This window comes from Cottoperca gobio, chromosome 24 (assembly GCF_900634415.1).
Source record: "Cottoperca gobio chromosome 24, fCotGob3.1, whole genome shotgun sequence".
Classification (NCBI taxonomy): Eukaryota; Metazoa; Chordata; class Actinopteri; order Perciformes; family Bovichtidae; genus Cottoperca; species Cottoperca gobio.
This window is the reverse complement of record NC_041378.1, coordinates 7040321-7060876: the sequence shown is the minus strand read 5'-3', so window position 1 is coordinate 7060876 and position 20556 is coordinate 7040321. Positions and strand designations below refer to the sequence as shown.

General features: G+C 44.9%; 1 protein-coding gene across 6 annotated transcripts in view; it reads right to left on the bottom strand.

The window, feature by feature from the left end:
* Window positions 1-20556, bottom strand: part of LOC115003514 (pleckstrin homology domain-containing family G member 1) — a 54465-nt gene that overhangs the window by 13696 nt on the left and 20213 nt on the right. For 4 of the 6 annotated variants that reach the window (XM_029425334.1, XM_029425331.1, XM_029425332.1 and 1 more), the window contains 3 exons: window positions 6214-6770; window positions 2409-2509; window positions 1122-1191 (listed from right to left, as the gene is read on the bottom strand). In XM_029425334.1, coding sequence (XP_029281194.1) covers window positions 1122-1191; window positions 2409-2509; window positions 6214-6621 — 579 coding nt within the window. In that variant the 5' untranslated portion in view covers window positions 6622-6770. Of the gene's footprint in view, window positions 1-1121; window positions 1192-2408; window positions 2510-6213; window positions 6771-10104; window positions 10215-15418; window positions 15555-20556 lie in introns of those variants that run through there. The other 2 variants (XM_029425328.1, XM_029425333.1) reach the window with 2 other exon arrangements.

The following is a 20556-nucleotide window of genomic DNA, read 5'->3' as shown; positions in this document are numbered from 1 at the left end:
AGCAAAGTCAGAAGCTCTTCCAGTAAAAGAAACAAGGAATACTTTTAATGGTTTCAGAGGCAGGAGGCTTCAGGCAGGATGTGATTTGAACTCCAGGAGGTGGAGCGTTGCTTTCAGCTGGCGTTGACCCAACTTAACCTCCGGCTATAAGGATATTGTACTGTTTTTATACTGGCTGTACTTGAGGTTGTCCATATTTCAGATTAAGGTATTATCTGAGATCAGTTCATTGCGCTGTAACATTCATCTGTCGGTAGAAGATGTCATCACGCTGGTTTGTGTATGGATCTCAGTTAATTACGCAGAGTGGTGCTGTGGGCTGCTATAAAACTGCTGCGTCTAAACAACAGCTGCTGTATTTAGGGAGTCTGTGACGCTGACTGGGACTTGTTTTTTTTATATACATGGTCAGACAGTTGCTCTGTGGTATTGGGTGTAATTGCAGTCGGGTGGGGAGGGAATGTAAAGTGTTTTAGAGGAAGTGCTGGAATGCAGCACATTATCATGGGACATAATCATGCAATCTTTTTCTTTAGGGTATAGACAGGGCGAGGAGCAGGAGTGGAATACAAAGCTGAAACACACAAACAAGAGCGTCCAGTGATAGAGCTGCTGAGTCCACGCTTTCTTGAAGGAGCACTGCTATTATCCCCAGTAAAAAAGGTGATTACATATTTGGACGGTCCTTAAAATTCCTCTGGAGCTGTCCTTCCTCCCGACCCCTCCTATTGCACTTAAAACTCACATTCCAACCACCAAAATAATGCTACAGACCTCAAAATACCTAGCCGACTTCATGCGGCCATATATTGCCTGTTTCTAATGTTCTGTCCTCTGTATGTGTGTGTGTGTGCGTGCGTTTGTGTCCGAACCAGCCGCTTGTGCAAGTTTCAACGAGCAGGAGTGTGTATACAATACAACATGTGTTCAATGCGACAATACTGGTAACGGGTAAAAGTACAAAAAAAAACATGTACTTAACGTATCAAAAGTAAAAGTGTTTACGATGCAGAAAATGGGTGCTGTGTATATACTATATCAAATTACATCTTTAATACTGATGCAATTATAAAAAACTGAAGGTGGGAGTATAAAGGGGGGTGGGAGGAGACCATCTTTACCTTGGATACGAAGCACTCTGCGATAGCCACAGGGTCCGCGTTGCACTTCTCAAGATCATGAAGAAGATCCCTAAAGCAAAACACACAAGAAATCCGTTTCTGTCATGTGAACATGTGCACCCATCATTTCTGTAATACATGTCTTCATCACAAAAGAACATCAACTCCCAGGATTCATTGTTCCATTGAGTCACCCCTGAGTATAGAAAGGAGGTCTAAGGGCATTTGGTTGTGAACAAATGAGAAACTTCCATGAATTCAAACAGGCAGCTCCTGTGTGTAGCTGTGCACGTGTACGTGTGCAAAGTGCACACTGTGGAAGAAAAAAAAAAAAACTCCACTGTTGGGAGTTATTGTTTCATGGCTGAGGCATGAGGTCATTGCGACCGCTTTAAACTGCTTTTATGCTTCCTTTTACTTGCCAGATTGTCTGCGCGCGACAGCTGAGAAATGAACAGGAGCGGCAAAAGAGCGTGCGTGTTTGTGTCTCCAGACCACCATGGCTCAACTAGCCATCTCGTCTGAACACACACACACACACACACACACACACACACACACACACACACACACACACACACACACACACACACACACACACACACACACACACACACACACACACACACACACACACACACACACACACACAGTTTAGAGCGGTGCCGGATGAGACAAATATGCAGACGTGGACTTATTAAAACACACACACACACCTGACAACAACGCCCTTCCCAGAACTTAACAGGTGGTTCAGCGCAGTTTCACTATTTGCAGGTCATTGTTTGTTGAGCCTGAGAAAGACGAAAGTCTGTGTACCGGAGCTGTTTTTAACCTCCAGTCTTCATTAGCAAATTGAAAGTCAGGAAACATTTTCGAGTTGTGACCATTTATGTACTGACTTTCACATAGCTCATGAGGCAATGTAAATGCTGATTTTCCTGAACGCTCCGATACCTCTGTCCTTGTGCTTAATAATAAGGAAGAGCATGGAAAATAAATCAAGGAAATAGGAATATCTCACGTCAGCCAAAGCCCATGGTTAAAGGTGAGTAAATCCATTAAAAATATAATGGATAAAGTGTTTTATTGTCCAAGCACAGTCGTTTTTAACCCTCGCTCACACAACACTGTACTCATCCAAGTATCTTGAGTTGTCCTGTGACGTGACCGCTCGTAAGTCGCGAACATGGGAATCTTCCCCAATCTCTACCATCCATCAGATATGAAGTGAGCGCAGCATTAAGTCTGACGCAGGTCTCAAGTCTCCAGCTCTGTGTGTCGTACCTGTTAAAGTGGTAGATGTCCTGAATGTTGCCGAATAGGGAGCCTTTATCCTCAGAGCTCAAGGCCAGCCGAGACTGATTACTGATACACTCCAAGTAGTCCTGCGGAGAGAAAGAGAGAACACAGTGTTAGAGCTTGATCACCGACAGTTTGATTGGTACCAGCCTTGGCAAGCACACACACACACACACACACACTTGATTTTGACAGACTCACACTGTGACTCCTACAGACTTCAGCTCAGTAGCTTTCAAAGCCCATTATTCTCTTGGGCCACTTGACTCTACTTTGCACAACCTTGGCCGGACAAAGACTCTGTTCTGTGATGTTCTTCCTTAATTACGCTCTGTGATTTATCTCATTGTTAATGTACAAATAGCTACATTGTTTTTAACTGATCCAAGTACCATTAAATAGCAATGAAGCATGAGTAATTCAAGACACACAGCTGAAGGAAACCTTATGTTGCATATAACATGTTTTACTCACTGCACTTGTCAGAGCCTTTATGCACCCTCTCCATTGCTTCTGTACATTACCCAGCAATGTACAGAAGCAATTTTTAGAGAGAGAAAAACTCCCTCCTCATACAAAAAAAAAACTAAAACAAAGACTGGACAGTTGACAGCCATCTTGGATGTTTTGGGTTTAAAAGGTCATACAAGAGCTTGAGGCCAAGGTTTTGCGGATATGAGTTAGGACTCACGAGCATGTTGGTGGTTTTGTTGGGGGTCATGTTTAGATTTAGTTGACCATCGGAGGTAATGTGATGCTTTATTAGCCGCGGGGTCACGGAGCCAACTTGGCCTGACCCATTCACTCATCACACTCAGCCAAAGCGGAGCTCAACAATGGGCAGCGTTCACATCCACACACACACACACACACACACCTTAAAAAAGGTACACTCCCTGCCAAGCATCAGACATAACATGTACAAACTTGATATTTTCTTCGTGTTAACCATTAACCTCCTCGAGTACACACTCTTTTCCTACAGACCAAACATGTCCCTCATTCTACACCGCAGTAGGAAGTCATTCCTCCAGACAAAGGAGAGAGTAAACATCCAAATCTCACTGCTTTCAGTGTTTCTGCAAGTCAAGTTTATTTCCAAAATTCCTGGTCAGCTTCAAATGAGCCTGGCGATGCGTTCCAGGTCTCAGAGTGAAATGAGGGGAAAAAGAGAGAGGGAGGAGGAGGAGGGAAAGAAAGACCAGAGCTTTGTCTTTGAGGTTGTTTGTGTATGGCACGGATTCGCCTCATTAGACCGACTGATCGGGCCAAGGAGGGGTGATGACGCAGAACTAACAAACACCCAAACAATGTTCGCACAAAGAAGTGTACGGTGGCCAGCACGCAGAGCTCGACACTCTGCGACTTATGGAAAGACATTGCAAGTAGACAAAACACAAAGCAAATGAGGAAAACATCTTCACCCAAACCCACAAACGCTGCAAATATCGCACTGGGTTACAAAACAACAGATGTTTCCAGGGGACACTAAATATGGCAGGCGTGTTCATCATTTTTAGTGTCCCCTGGAAACCTTTTTGTAACTAATGTCCATTGTTTTCTCTGCGACTTTCGATGTGTTTTCCGTATTTGCTTGCGTTTCCTGTTTTTGAAACGCGTTTCTGTATGGTGTTGTTTTCCTGCATCTGCAGGGCATTTCACTATTTCGTTGTATTTTTTTGTATTCGGTTGTGTTAACTGATTGTGTTGCACATTCCTGTATTCGGGGATGATATTGTCTTTAGTCTATTTGCAAGTGTTTTCTTAAGTTGCAGTATATGGAGCTCTCGGAGCCGCTGCAGAAACACATTAATTCTTGCACCAACCGACAAACCGTGCAATGCTTCAACACATGCTGAGAATAATCTAAATCCACACATGCAGTTCACACACAGACGGGCAGAGTATGAGGAGCACAACACTGCTGCTGACAGATGAAACACAGGTGAGCGCAGGGGAGTCTGAGTAAATATTTGTGTTAAGGCTGTCGCACCCTCTTCCATTGCAGGAAGCAGCATGGGCAAAGGGATTATTGAAGCGGGGGGGGGGGGGGGGGCGGGGTTGCAGGACCGTCTCACGTTAGGCTGGTGCTGATAATAGATGGGGGCGATGCAGCGTACGTTTTTTCCTTAGCGTAGGTAAACTGTGCTAAAAGCTCTATTCACACAGATACAATAAGTGCAATCCATCCTCTGTGCGCTCACTGGAACTGTCATTAAAAGGAGTGAAGAAAAGCTAAATGCACGTGTCTCTTTCCAAAGTACTGGTGAAGAATTAGCTGTCTTGCCATGTAAGTGTGGTCTTCGAGGGCTGGGTGGTCTGCTTCTCTAATGGCAATAGGTGGTCTGCAGAGTCGAGGCAGTAGAGGAGTATTAAGTACAGCTCCTAAGCTCTGTTCAGTGTTTTCCTAACCTACTTTGGACATTGTTATCTCTGAGCTAAATCCCTCTACGTCTCTCTCTCCTTCACCTTCCGCGCCCTGAAGAGGGGAGCAAAGGAAGATCAGGAAAGGGTGGGACATCGATCAGGGGTGACAGGCCAAAACCACAAAAACTAAACCTCACTCCCACTACTTATCTTATCTCTCGGGAATATGGGTTTCCTGCTCTCTTTTGACAACAGCCATGGACCTTTTTAACCTCAAATAACAGACACACACACACACACACACACACAAACACACACAAACACACACACTTGCCCACGAACCGACAGCCCTGAGTGGGGGAAGAAGCACTGTTAAGAAGGAGGATATGGGAAAAGGTGGGCAACGCTCCAACACAAGCATGCTCCCATGCAGCCCTGCAAAATACCACACACACGTTTTGTCCTTTTACACCACAATTATTCCAAATTAAGCTGCAGAATGCAAACGCAAAAACACACGACACATGTGCACACCACATGAGGATATGATTTTTAAGTTTCACAGAGAAGCAAAAAGAGCTGAACAGAGAAACAAAGAGGAGGGGAAGAGAAAGGAGAGCAACCTTTGATACAAACCACTACACCCAATTCTTAACAAAGCCACTAAAGCACTGACTAGAGGCTATGTGTATCCTTGCAGTTCAAAGCCAACCTCACAAAAAGAGCATATTTATCCAAGTGTGTGCATACAGTATTGTGTGTGTGCCTGTTTTAAAAAAAAGATTTGAATGTGTGCCTGTGCCTGCAGCACAAAAAAGGCACCGGTGTCGTGTAACCCGGACAAACCCCGCCTGCAAGCGCAGGTGACCTTATTGTATTGGAGGTTCCCAGCAGGCAACGAGCTGTACGCGTCACGTGTGTGTGAGGAAAACCTCAAAGACATGAAGGATGTGTGTTATCTGGTGATTTAAAGCCCCGTATTGCTCCTGGTGTTCAACTGCTGCCTGGGCCTAAACTGGGTCAGCACAGGGAAACATTATAGTTCAAAGATGGCACCTTCAAAAAAGGTTTAAAAGTGTATGCCCCTATTTCAGTTTCAAATCAAAATCAAATCAAATTTATTTGTATAGCCCAATATCACAAATTATATATTTGTCTCAGTGCTTTACAGACTGTACAGGATACGACACCCTCTGTCCTTAGACCCTCGCATCGCACAAGGAAAAACTTCCTAAAAGAAACCCCAAAATTAAAGGGGGAAAAATGGAAGAAACCTCAGGGAGAGCAACTGAGGAGGGATCCCTCTCCCAGGACGGAGATGCCTCTATTTATTGAATTAGAAAAGTGCTTCCCAACCTGGGCTTCTAATTTCTTACACAGCTTGTGTTTAATGAGCATGTTATTGTGCTTGAGTCTTCCTCACCTCTACAATGCTACGCAGGTCCTGGACGTAGGTTCTCTCTGTGTCCAGTATCTCCTGCACCACCCGATCCACATACGTCCTGGGTCCCTGCACCGGACCCGTCCGCTCGCCTCCATCTGGGCTCACCTCAGGCTCTGAATGTTCCGTCAGAGTCTGTCCACCGCCCTGTGTCCCTTGTCCCCTTCCATCGCTTCTGTCATCTTCCTCCCGACATCCCAGCTGCCGGGCAGGGACCAGTTCCAACCGAATCGCCCCGGAGTCCCGGTCTGAGGTCACCGGGTTGCAGTGCGGGGCGGGAACGAGGGTGGAGCGGCTGCCCAGTGAGCAGTGACTGTCCCGGGAAGAAGCGGAGGAAGATGTGGAGCTGTAGCTGATCGGCCTTTCGGCGCTGTCGGGAGAGGAGTCCATGCTGAGGGCGGAGCAGTAGCGCGAGGAGGTGTGGCGAAAGGCCGGGTTGCGGAGGCAGCGGGCCGGAAAGTCAACGGAGCTCAGGGCTGAGCCGGAGTCCGGGACTTCAGGAAGAGGAGGCAAAGCATCAGGCAAGTAGTTATAGTCGTCTGGAGAGGAAAATGAGAGGAAGGGAGAGACGCTCGTTAATCAATTTCATTTCAAATATGTAAATAGTGTTTAGATGTCTTTCAATTGGACACTTCCTCATTTGTTTCAACGAGACCACTGGCAGGTGAGGCTGCAGAGAGCTCTAGCACAAAAAGGCCTTCATGACTCAAGTTATGCTGCAGTGCAATGTCAAGTGCATTGGCCAAAAGGATGTGGAAATAGTGGAATGCCTTGTGGCAACTACACTGTAGCAATGGTCTAATTTACTGGTTACTGCAAGTATTGAGTTGACGGTTGCCTAATGCATGTTTAAATATATGGTTGTCATATTTATCATGAGTATAATTACTGTAAACAAATAAGACCACGGTCTAGACGATCTGTATCTCTAATACATGCCAACAGTCGCTAGTGCTTCCAAATAAATGGTTGCATCCAAAATCCATGTTGTTGCCGTCTGTCACCAACACGTCAGGCATTGCTCATCTACCTTTGTAAGAAAACTTCCAAGTTTTAGATTTGTTGAGAATAGCGCCCTCGTTTCTATTTTTCCTTTATGCTATGAAGCAAAGTGCGTGAAATCTTGCACAATCTCTGAGAACTGTACAGACCTTACAACAAAGACACCCTCTACCCCTTAGACTCTCAATTATGGAAAATAAAGACAAGATAGTTGCCATAAATCTAAGTAGACAGAAGTAGCAGCAGTAGAAATACGACATGGAGTGCAAATGAGTACATAAACTATAACATTAATTCCATTTAAAGTGTAATAAGTCAAAGTATTTCAGGCATATTGTAAAATCTATTAACAGTAACGATATGACTCAAAATGAATGTCCTGATTCACTGATGCTGGTCGCACGCAGAGCTGTTCAAATTCTAATTAAATTCATACATTCGACAGACACTGATCTCGTACTTCCGTCTTTGCCACCAAGTGCTAAAAAGACTCACTGTATGTAACTTCTATCAGTCACAATACCACTTTCATATTCTCACAGTCTCTATCTGTTTAGCATCCCAATTCCTGACATTCCAGCTAGCCACACTGACAGTCCCACTGACCACCCGCCACCCGCGCACCACTAGCCCTCCCAGATCTGTCCCCAGTTCCAGCCAAAAAAACATTTCATATGCAAAACACAACAAACTGTATTTGTGCGAGTAAATGTAAGTGTGTGTGTGTGTGTGTGAGCATTTCTGCTTAATGAGTTTAATGAAAACATTAAGAGTGTAACGTTGAGAACACTCCAGTCTGAGGCAATGAATGAAAGCTCTATTTCCATGTAGGAGAGACGTGTGTGTGTGTGTGTGTGTGTGTGTGTGTGTGTGTGTGTGTGTGTGTGTGTGTGTGTGTGTGTGCAACTACAGGGGTCTATTTGGCATCAGGCCGGTGCCAAACTGGTGTCTGTGAAGAGATCTGTTAAGATATGATTACCGGCTCCCAAGGCCCCACACTCAGGCCAGCTAAAGTGAAACCACACATGTAGCGTATCAGACAGAAGCCTTCCAAGTTTCCCCTCAACGGTTTCCAAGCTTCACAGAAAGGCCAGCTTTGACGGGAAGAACGGGGAGCAAATAAACAGAGCGAACAGGGGAAGGACGGCATGCGAGCGCCTCATTCCAGCTCAGTGGGAGTTTGACACAGGTCTTTATCATCAAAGCTCGGTACACCGGTGACCCGGCAGCTCCGGTGTTGTGGCAACATTGAGATCCAGTGCCCTATAGGACAGTGTCGCTCCCTCGCTGCCAGCAGCCCCTGACTCAGCCTCAACCCGCGCCTCACTTCAAAGCATCGAAGATCACAGAGTCGAAAACATGAAACGTGAAACTGAGAACAAGCTCAAAGAATCTCGCTCTAGCACCTTTCAAATGGGTACATTGAAGGTCTTTTTGCTATGGAGACACCTCTTTTGAGAGCAGGTTTGCCAGTTAGACCAGTCTGTGGTGGAAAGATCACAGGTTTGATTATTATCCCCTTATGGGTCCGTATTTATCACATTTTTAAAAACTTTTTTGGCAGCTTGGGGAAGAAGAAGAAGCTCAAAACACAATATCAATGTATCGTCATCGTGTAAATTGTTACGCAGCAGACATTGAGCAAAATTAGACTTCTTTATCTGGCTTTTTAGCTGCTAAATGCTCAACTTCTTTCACTAGCTAGTTGCCAATTTTGCCTGTGTGCTATTCGATGCCGAGCCGGAAGCATACAGTTGGTTTATCAAGAGATTTATCTGTGAAAACAATTGCTTGTGGTTTAATTGTCACTACGAGTGGCAACTTTCACATTACACACAGTCATTTGATCCATTGTCAAGTATTGATTAGTGCAGCTTTAAGTAAAAAAGAAAAAGGCTCATAGCAGTTTCCCATCAAGTCTGTTCCTCTTCACTTAACCATTACGTACATGTTTTTCAAAGGATTACATAAAACAAAGTCAATTCCAATCCCCGTCTGAAAAACAAGAACGCATGAGAGATTCTGATGTTCTGACAGCTTATCACAGCTTTCTCTAGTTGTAGTTTTGATCCACCGCCGTTCCAAGAAAGGCCGGAAGGAATTGGAGCGTCCAAAAACTGAAGGGGCATGAAACTGTATTTTCCTCAGACAAGTTTGGAACCAATTCACCGTGTGCGTGTGTCCATCCATCCAAATGTTTGCCCGAGCCTGACCCACTTTATAACAATTACAGATCAGAAAGGAGGAAGAATCTGGTGGGCAAAAAACAACACACACACACACACACACACACACACACACACAGCCTTGGCTTTTAGATAAGCAACACACTGCTTTCAAGTTACCGTACACAATGCACAAAGGGTCATATTATATACCATGACATTAATAGGTAACTGACAATTTTCCTTGCCCTTTGACAGACCTATAATATATCCTTCCGTATCACACTAAGTGATATATGTAAATCTATACTGTGTGTATGTTTGACACGTTTATCACTCTGAAGATAACACTAACTGAGCTAATAACTTAATGGTCCTCGCACCAGCTATTGCGGTTAGATATGGGCAGAGTGTGCACACGTGCAACACACACACACACACACACACACGTTTCCGTTTGCTGTGAAACCCAAACATCACAGAGAGAGATTGCTCCATCTTGTGTTTGTCCAGCCCCTCCTTCCCACCTTCCAGCTTCATGTTTGGGACACACCCTGTCCGTTTCCTGGGTGAACTGGCTCTTGTACACACACAGACAACCAGCACCCCCCACCCCGCTCCTCAACACGCGCGCACACACACACAACACACAACGCACACACACAGACAGACAGACAGACAGCAAAGATGTCCGAGCTTTAGTTACCTCCTGTCCAGATTATGTTCAACCCGATCCTTGTAAATGATCTCTAATTATGCTCCTAAGCATGCAGGTTGGAACTGTTGCTCCTCTGTGTATTTGTGTGTGTCCGTGCATGCCAGGATTAGGATAGTGTGTGAGGGCTGTTTCCTGCCTGACGAGAGAGAGAGAGAGAGAGAGAGAGAGAGAGAGAGAGAGAGAGAGAATCAACGAGTGCCTGAACGAGTGCCTGAACAACCTGGATTCAATCTCTGGTTTTCATTTACTTGAAGAAAGACAAAGAGCTGGGGTGCTTTTATTATTCAGCCAAAAGTTTAATAAGTTGAACTTCAAGCCTGTCTGGAAGGCAAACAGTGAGGAGCAGAGGGCAGACGGACGACAGACAACGTACACAGAGAGTACAAATCTAAATACAGAGAGTCACATGTGGTGTTTCACTCTTTAGGTTACAAGTAAACACAACTCCTCTCATTCATTTGAAGATCAACAATTATCTGTAAACGTATTTGTTTGTATTAAAAATTGGGTGACATTTTGATAAATCTATATAAACAATAATCTGGAGAGACTAGAAATACAATCTTAAAATACAAACACTTAAACGCTTTCACCGCGTCTGCTACATATTCAGCAGCTCATCTGGGTTATATTAACATTTTTCTCTTTATTTTCGATTACTGGAAGCATTTTTAAAGCTGAAGACAATCTCTTCTACGGTAAAATGCAGTGATCTCGCAACAGGAAACTAAACAGATTTATGGATGGACAAGAACATAAAAAGAAAGTCAAATTCTTGACCTTGAAAATAGTATTTGATTCATTACAACAGCCAAAAAAGGGAAAAATAAAGTTTAAACCGATATTTGTCTTTATTACGTGTGGGATTGCTTATACGTATATTGTACCTTTCTTAACTTATTTCCTCAATAATAAAAAGAAAAAGCCCTTGAACTGTTATTGAACTTTCATTTTTAGTAATGCTAATGAAGATGCAAATATGGTCAACAATGAATCAACAAACCTATACGTCAAATTGGCCGAACACCATCTGTTCATCCATGCATGTGCATGTATATAAAAAACGTGCTACAACTGATAACCTCCATCGATGCAGTCAGTCCTCACCGCCAGTCTAGCCAAGTTTAACGACTCATGCTACACTTAACCTGTCCACTTCAGTCGCACTCTTTACGATCACCTGAAGTACTCTTTGTGCTGGAGTGGTCAGCAAACAGCTGTGAGCTCCCTCGCCTCTTTACGGCCCCCTGATGTGCATGAGAACTTCCCATGTGGCTGTTGTAACCACAGAAAAAGTATTAGGGTCGTATGCAGATGAATACGCAGCAGCTGCACACAAAAAAAGAAATCCATGTGTTTATTTTAAGTTGCGTGGTATCCCAAATCGTTGGTTTTAAAACAAGTGGAATAAACTGACATTGTGCAGTTTGTCGGTTACATGCAACTTCCAGGGATAATCCCTCGGCAATAAAACAGTCCCAGGAACATGAAAGAGGGGAGTTCGTACTGAAAGGACTCTAAGTTTGGAAAATACCCACTTGGTTTGGCTAGCTCTAAAAGCGCACATTAGATTTGGCTGAACTTTGGAAGGCATTTTTGCACAAAGTAAGGACTGTGTCGTGCAAGAGTGGAATGGCTCAGGGTCCTTTTGGTAGGGTGGAATGATTACAGCGACCAATCAAGGGGCAGATACGCTGTGGATTAGGCTACACACACACACCACATTGACCGCGAACTTGCATGCAGTTCTGCTTTTCCTACATTGGTTGTCTGCGTTTGGGTGTCTGCGTGCACAGTCCACGACACTGCTGACATTGAGGAAATAGAAAGAACTGGAGGCTCCGAAATGAAGAAAGTTGTCGTATTAGCCGTTTCATCAATTACAACTTGACATTAGTGAGGAGAAACCAAGACAAACAGGCCACTTCAGTCAGTGGAAAGACGGTCCCCTTTCTCACATTCACTTCTTTTTCATTGATGTCAGTTACATCCAGCCGCTCTGTTTTGATTCCTGCCATTTAATATCTCCCTTCCTGCCATTCCTTTGTTCCCGTTTCCTATTATTCCTTCAAACTCAGAATATGTTTGGGCAGGTCATTAAGTAACGGCAAGTTCGCTATGTCACATGATCTCCACAGGACATTCCTCTGGGCCCAGACCATGCCTCTCCAAGCATATACTTTACTATGTAAAAATACACATCGACCGGCCTGTGTATATGGCTACAGACCACCAGGGTTCATATTTGTATTTGGAGCACATGTGTTCATAACAGTCCTTATTCACACTCAAATGATTAAATCTTATCTGAAGGGATCGTCTAAGCAGATATCACATTGGGGCGTTGTGTCTCATTACTTTTAGAATTACTGGTTGCATGCAGGAAAGAAAGCTCCTGATGTTTTTCCAAAATAGAAATTTGAATCAAACTGGACGATCCAGAACACATTAAAGACATAAAGTAAGCAAAGCCAGAGCATGTCCAACTGAAACGGACAGAACACGTTTTTGTTCAAATATCTTATATCCAAAATTGTGAGTAAAGCAAATATGATGAAGTGTAAACCATGACTGAGAAAAGAAAGCAGGACTTGACCACACACCTCGTAAAGCTCATGGATCCTTTAATCAACGTTGTTTGTCCGTGTGTGTTCTTGTTTATGCTGCAACAGGCCTACCAGATGGCAAGAGAGTTCAACGCAATGCGGCTTATTGCTGACTTACAGTCCTATGGCACAGCAAAACATTTGTATAGATTGCTTTTAAGCAAGTACAAGTTGGAAGTGAAAGCATTTGAGCATGTTTGTCCTCACTTTGCCAACATCTTGGTACACGAGACAAAGGTTTGTTGGCTTGGTAAGCTGGGATTCAAAAAGACACTTCAATGGGGAAACATGGTGGAAAGAGGACATGTGTGACAGAGAGTGAGAAATGAGGAGGAGAGGACACAGAGGAATGAAAGTAGGAAGAAGAGATGAGAAGAAAAGGCCAGAGGTCAAACACCACCCACTCCCTTGCTTTCTCTTTTCCATTTCCCACTTGATCAGTCTCATTTTGAATACTGCCTTTTGTAGTATTTTAACCCTTAAAAGTTTTCTCCATCTCAAACCAATCCACCAAATTCTCCCAGCACCTTCCTCTTTATAATTCCTTCGGAGAGTTTTTGTTCCCTGCAGGCTGAGCAGAGGAGCAGCGGCACAATGCAGCACCTCAGTCCTTACTGTCTGTTTAGTTATGGCCCCCACATCTTCCGCCACGTCCACTTAAAAGTCAGTCTCCGCGTCTCTTTCTGATAGAGACGCGGGCCTGATCTCAACTGACGCTAAGAACCTTAAAGTGTCACTCAGGATTTCACACCGTGGCCGTGAACGACTGCGGAGGAGCCGAGAGAGGGAGAAGAGAGAGGGCAGAGGTTGGAGAGAGGCGAAGGATGGGATTGGAGACGGGAGGCGTTTTCCCCTGCGCAACTTATCACTGGAGCAACAAAGAGCTGGGCAGGCCAGGTCATACAATATAATGCATACGTTTGGGAAGACGGATGGAGAAAGAAAAACAAAGAGAACATTCCTTCTTCACTGTGTCGGCGCAGAACGAGCTCCCACGGTCTCACGGCACAAACTCAAACTTCCCAACACACGTCACGACTGGTAAAGACAGGAGGTGCAACTTAATAGACTCCTGTGGCTTTCATTGCCTCACAAAACATAGTCAAAGTAAACACCCAACCAGCTGGGAGGCTAATTTGCAACAAACAATTAAACATCTGCCAAGCAACACATTTTATGTACACAGATTAACACCCCCCTTATCTTCAGGTTGTGATTACGAGATGCGAGTTAACGTTTGTCATGGACACTGCGGACATGAGCGAGGAATGTGCAGCATAGCTGACAGCACCGGTGTTCAGCCTCTGTGGGGAAAAAGTGTCCACCTGCAAACTTATACCCACCTATTTTCAGACGCACACTCTCACACCCGCCCATGGGACACCCATGCGGTCCTGGCTGCACTGCACACACAACACACACACACACCCTTGCAGTCCCTCGGAGTGTGACACAGTAGCCTCATTATCTGACCCGATTGGATTGCAGCCACTGGACACTCTGCATCCACTTCAGTCCCTCTCTGGGAAGTCCTGCAGCTTTTGGGTGAACACTGAAGCATGAGATTGGAGAACTATTGATTGGCTTTCTATATTAGACTACTCCAAAAGCGACCTGAACCCCCCCCCCCCCACTCTGCACCCTGTTTTCCCCTCCACCCATCCAGCCTCCCCAGGGCTGCAGCTCCTTTCACGTGAGTGCTCAGGATGGGGGGCAGATGTCGTCCCAGAGGACTGAGCTAGCAGGGTGGGAGGAGGACGGAGGGGTCTATTGTCACCAGCACCTCTAAACCAAAGAGTTTGCTCTAAACAGTAATTATTCCCCCCCTCCTCTTCTGTTCTGCTCTCCTCTATCCCCATTTGTTGCCCCCCCCCCCCAACTGCTGCCCTCAAGGCTCTAATTTGGGTCACAGGCTGCAGAATGGCATCTCACCACTCAGTCAAACCTACACCCAGCAAGGGGAAACTGACACATGCGCAGGCCTTTCTAGAGTTAGAATTCTATTTTAATTGTTATTTTCTTAAATGTATTCGTCAGGGACTGCATACCTAATAAGTGAGATGCTTTGTGTCACATATAGCTAAAAAAAAAACTTTTTCTTTCTTTCTGCAGCGCCTGAAATCTGTAACTACCAACAAAGTAACATGTATACCCGCCAGGATCTTGAAAGAAAAGCAGAAAGCCGTGTGAGCCATCATCTCAGCATCATTAAGAATTTAACCCACGACGTCTGCGAGAAAGCAAACACGGTCCTTTCAACAGCCGGGGTGAGAAAACAACCAGAAGACGCTGTTCATACAACTGTACTGCCAAGTGACGGACGCTGCAAAGGCACTTCACACAGCGCTGTCAGCTCAGGAAAGAAATATCACACACACACCGCACAAAAGAGTCACTCAGACAAACAGCCAAACCATCAATGGCTAGTAAATGGACCTTGTATTTATAAGTTGCCACTTGAAAAAGATCCACTTTTTAAATTGCTTTGTCGATGCCACAGGTGGTAACTTATTCTGATCATCAATAGCTAACATCAGGTTTGTAGACATGCAACACCTTTGACAGGAAAATCTAGTCCAACAACTTTGCAGAATCCCTTCACCTCTGGAAAAACTGGTCTATAATTTGAACATGCTGGAAAACATCATTGAGCATATTTGAAGAAGAAGAAGAAGAAGAAGAAGAAAACTGCTTACCGGTAGGCATTGTGGCTTGGCTCCAATTCAACAGTAATTAGAGTGAATGAAGTTTTCTTTTAAAGTGAGGCGCAGGTTTAAGGAAAAGCAGGACTTCCCAAGCAGGTCACATATCCACAGTATTCCAAACAGTATTCCCAACAATACGCCTGGAAAGATTCCCTTAGATTTCCCGAAATCTCCCAGTCATTGTGAAACCTTTCTCCTGGGAGCAAACGTGCAATCCGTTCCTCCACAATATACACAGGAGCATACACTCTCAGGTTTTTTTGTCCTGAACACACACACACACACACACACTCCTCTAGCTGATGTCTTTTCTTTCTCTCACTTTAGTTCACTAAGGATCTCCTCCGTCTGAATGCCTCTCTCCCTCCCTCTCTCCTGTGGCAACACATCCACCGCCTGCATGTGTGCGTCTAAAAGTGTTCATGTGTGTGTTTCAATGTGAGTGTGTGTGTGTCAGAGTGAATGGCCTCTGCTCTCTACTGCTCCCTCCCTGCTGGGTATTCCCCTCCCCTTGACTCCTCCTCCCTCTCTCCCACAGCAAATTACAAGGAGCTGGGAGTTCCTCCTCTCCTTTTTCCTCTCTTTCTTTCCCTTCTTTTATCTTCCCCCCCCCCCTCCATTTTCATTTCTGCCTCTTCTTCTCCTTCCAAAAGCAAACTTTTAAGCTCGGTCCGTAACGCTCGTAGGGCTGGCAAGACACCTTTTGTGTGTGTGCGTCTGCTGCACGCTCAGCGGGCAGCTGAACTGCTGCTGTTAGCGCACAGCTCCAGAGATCACACACGTACACACACACTTTACAAGGAGGAGAGGGGGTTACGGCTGATCAATAGGGCCTGGAGCCAGCTCAAACAAAAGCTCCTCGTCCGCTGCGAGACACTGCACCACTCATTGTGTCCCAGATCAGAGAAAGACTGGACAAGAATGAGCGCACAAAATGTCAGAAGTGGGTTTCAAGATGTACATGAATATCAGAGTGGACACAGATGAACTACACGAACACCGTGGCTCCTAACCTTTCTGGCTTGTGATCCCTTTTTTTTTTCAATCCCTTCCTTTGGTGGAATAAACCGTAAACATGTTTTTCAAGAACTCTGCCTAAAGAAAGGACAGCCTAGTTCAGATATGATTTCCAACAGGAAATATTTGAGCAAAGACTGAAAATATGAATCTGACCATGTATGCCAACTTTCAATATGTGATGGTTTCAGATGCTCAATTCAACAGGTTTAAACAGCTTTTTTGGTTGGTGCTGAAAAAGAATGAGGATGTAATACCCAGCCGTATGTGTGAGTGAGGGAGTTTTGTTTTCCTTGTTTTAATAGAATACTTTTTAGAGGCCTGAGAAACAAAAATGATTACCATATATGTACCTTTGTTCAGCTGTGTTGTCTAGCTGTCTGTCCATCTCTGTATACATTGAGAGCAACAACATTCCACAGTCAAATTCCTCAAATGTGTACACACTCACTTTAAAAGCCATTAAAGCTGATTCTGATTCTTATCTTAGGACCCCTCAGATTCATCTTGGGACGCCCCCCACCTCCCCCATAGGTGTTGCGATCACCAGGTTAGGAACCTCTGCTCTAAAAAAAAAGGTGTAGAATTTCAGAAAGCAGTTATAGTACAGGACAGGGCGCGTGTCCCATCAGGGAGACACATGTGAGACAATAGGCCCTCAGTCTCACGCACTAAAGCAAATGTGTCGACTATTTGTCGTCCCTCTTTAAAAGGACAGGGACTGGTCCCAGCAGCATGGGGTCCTGCTAACACCACCCCCTTCTCCTCACCAATACAATAAGAGACCCCCTGGACTATCCTCTCTCGCTCACACACACACATACCGACCCCAAAGAAGCACGACCCCTCTCTCTAATGGTCTGAGGGATCGTTGACCCACGAAGCCCCTAAACCTCCACTCCCAATCCAAATACAGTCCCACACACACACACACACACACACACACACACACAATAATGAGCACCTCTAGCTTAGAAAACACGCAGAGGTAGCGTCTAAACTCCTCGGCTCAGCCAAGCACGACCTGCTGATGACAGAAACCTACAGCAGCAGTCCGGCTTATCTGATGCCCCCCGTATGCTCCGACCGCCCGACCAGAGAAACAATATTGTTCCTCTTTCAGCGGATGTGACAATCACCATATGAGCTGTGCAACACATGTAGAGTTTTAAAAAGGGGAATGAAAGGGGAGATGGTGAGGCTGAAGATATTGACAAAGATCAGCTCAACGTGTCGGCTGCAGATTTGATCCTTTTCCTTCAGCAGACTCAGACAAACGAAAGATTGCAGCAGCTTGTGCTTCACTGATGATCGTTTTCATTATTGATATAATCAGCTATGATTTTTTAATGGTCCAGTCTGCAAAAGGCCTGTCGCAATTTCCCAGAGCCCAAGATGAACGGAATCTTAAAGAAATAGTGGAACCATTTTTTGTGAAATATGCAAATACACTTTCTTGCCAAGAGTTCGATGAGACGACTGAAGCCACTCTCATGTCCGCATGCTAACTATGAAGCTAGAACCGGGAGGTGGTTAGCCTAGCTTAGCATAAAGACTTGAAACAGGGGGACACCAGTGTAATCTCATGTGTTGAATCAACAGATGTAAAAACAACTCTTCCGAATTGCATCATGGGAAATGAAGGATCCTATGTTTTTGAAGCTTAAAAAAAACATTTCAATCTGTCCTCTGGCAAATTCCCAGACTTTTTGGAAGTGTGTTGCTAAATTGCTTGGGTATTCTTTTATAGGATTAATCAATAAGCAAGTGTTTTCTCCCTGTGAAGTGCGGCCAGTCCACCATTCCTAACTTCTTCTCAACACCGCCGCCCTCACTCGGCTCGGCTCTAATGACATTTCCCCTCCCAATGTCGTCGCTCTCCAGTCGGTGAGCAGATTTCCCAACAGACCTCCCTCCTTTTCAAGGCCAACAACAGGCTACACACGGAAAAACACTCTCCTAAACTCCCTCCCTGCACCCAGAGTCAGAATTGATGGTTTGAGAGTTTGCCGTGTTGCCAAGATGATCGGGAGCTGTGGTGGTCGCTATGACGACGGCGAGGCATTCATCTCCAAGGCAGAGTGGCATGTGGAAAGACAGTGAGAGAGAGAGAGAGAGAGAGAGAGAGAGAGAGAGAGAGAGAAGAAGAGAGAGAAAGACAGTGAGAGAGAGAAAGAGAGAGAGAGAAAGAGAGAGGCGGCAGAGAGGGAAGAAAATGCTTATTGTCAATAAACCACTCCATTCCTCATAACACTCGGGCAATGCAAACAGTGAAGCAGGGCACGGGGTTCATACACACACACACACACACACTATTCAACTTTTACTGGTGCACAGATACACAATCCTTTAAATAGCATTGTAAACTCCGACTTAAAAGACCACAGGCTCTTGAAAATATTTTAATGTGTGTGTATAATCAGAAATAAAAACTGTTCCCATCCACTTAAGCATGTGGAGGGAGAAGGGCTGCAAGCGGAGAACTTATTTGATGGCGTGTGTATGTGTGTGCGTGCGTGTGTGCGTAATCAGGTCCAATCTCTTGCTCAGACAGCCTGACAGCTTCCTCATTTTCTCAGCTGTCCACAGTTTAAAATGAAGGCTGTTTCTGTGGTAACATATACAGCACTTTCCAGGACTGAACTGAGAGAATACAGAGGGAACTAGATTCAGACTAAGGGAGACTGTGACTAATGACAGGAGTTTGTTGGTGGAGGGGTCATTCATATAGAGTTTCCCCCTCCCTCTGTGCAGATGATCCATCTCACCAGTGACAAAGACAGACAGGGTCAGACACACTCGCTTTCTTTCCCTCTCTCACACACACACTCACACACACAGATTCTTTAAGTGTCACAACTCTTAAAGCCTTAGTTCTTGCCGCCTGAGCTCTTCATTAACCTATTAACACACAATTTTTTCCCCCTTAAGGAACTTTAAGGTTGGAAACTTCACTGTCTGGCCGTATTATATGTTCTGCATCCAGCAAGACCTCCACATATAGAAAGGCAAAATCAATCGTTTGTCCATGCTCTCTGGACACATGGAACAAGTGTTTCCTGATCCATCCATCGGCAGGACAACATCATTGCCTTTACTTTGCTTAAAAAGACAACACTGACTCTTTGTAGGCAAGAAGGGAAATGAACAGCTATCACTCATGTTCATTTTATTAACCTGATCATTTGATTAGTTTGAATTGATAGCCAATTGTTTGATGGGACTATAATGTTGTTTCACTAATCAGTAGTGATTTGATTGACTCCACTGCTGACACAGAAGCATTAGCTGTTACAAGCAGGTAACTTCTTTTCATAGTGAATAAAAAGCTGCCAGTCGCTCCTCACGGGACCCTGATTGGTCTGAAATACGCTTATTCCCTTTGCGGCAGAGAGATCGTTGAGATGAGAAGATCAACACTCATATCTGTCCGTTAAGTATGAAGCTACAGACAGGAGCTAGATAGCTTCGCTTCGCACAAAGACTGGAAACGGGGTAAACAGGTAGCCTGGCTCTGTCAGAAGGTAACAAATGAGGTTGGACAGGTTTAATTCCCTCGGATTAGTGGCACATCTACATCAGACTTCACTTCCGGCTGATGTTAGATCTTTTGCTGTCCAGTTAGTGTTGCGATGCAGCACATGCGTCTTATTGAATCATCAGAGTCCATGAATTATGAGCAGAATTTCAGCCAACAACAACTTAAAATGTTCTGTGCCGTGGCTAATTTAATCTGTGTGAAATCTACAATCCTGATTAACCCTGTAATATCCTGTATTGATTTTCCTTTTGCCAGATTTATGAGTTTCCCAGATTCACGGACGGTATTCCCTTCGGGCCGCAGCAGTCTGCTCGCAGCGCCAGGTCAAGTCCAGGAATTTTCTGACTCTTGCCGGCCAGCAATCTGACTGAGGAACCAGTTTCAGTTTATATAAGTGCAGGAATCCCTCAAAGGTTTAGCTGGAGGAGCGTCCACGAAAACAAGGAGCGTCCCCGTCCATTCCAGCAGACTAAACAACGGCGACACAGAAATAACTACAGCTGCTACGTCAACAACAACAAGGTCAACAGCCGCAGCTAATGATAGAGCAGGGTGGCACCACGGCCATAGC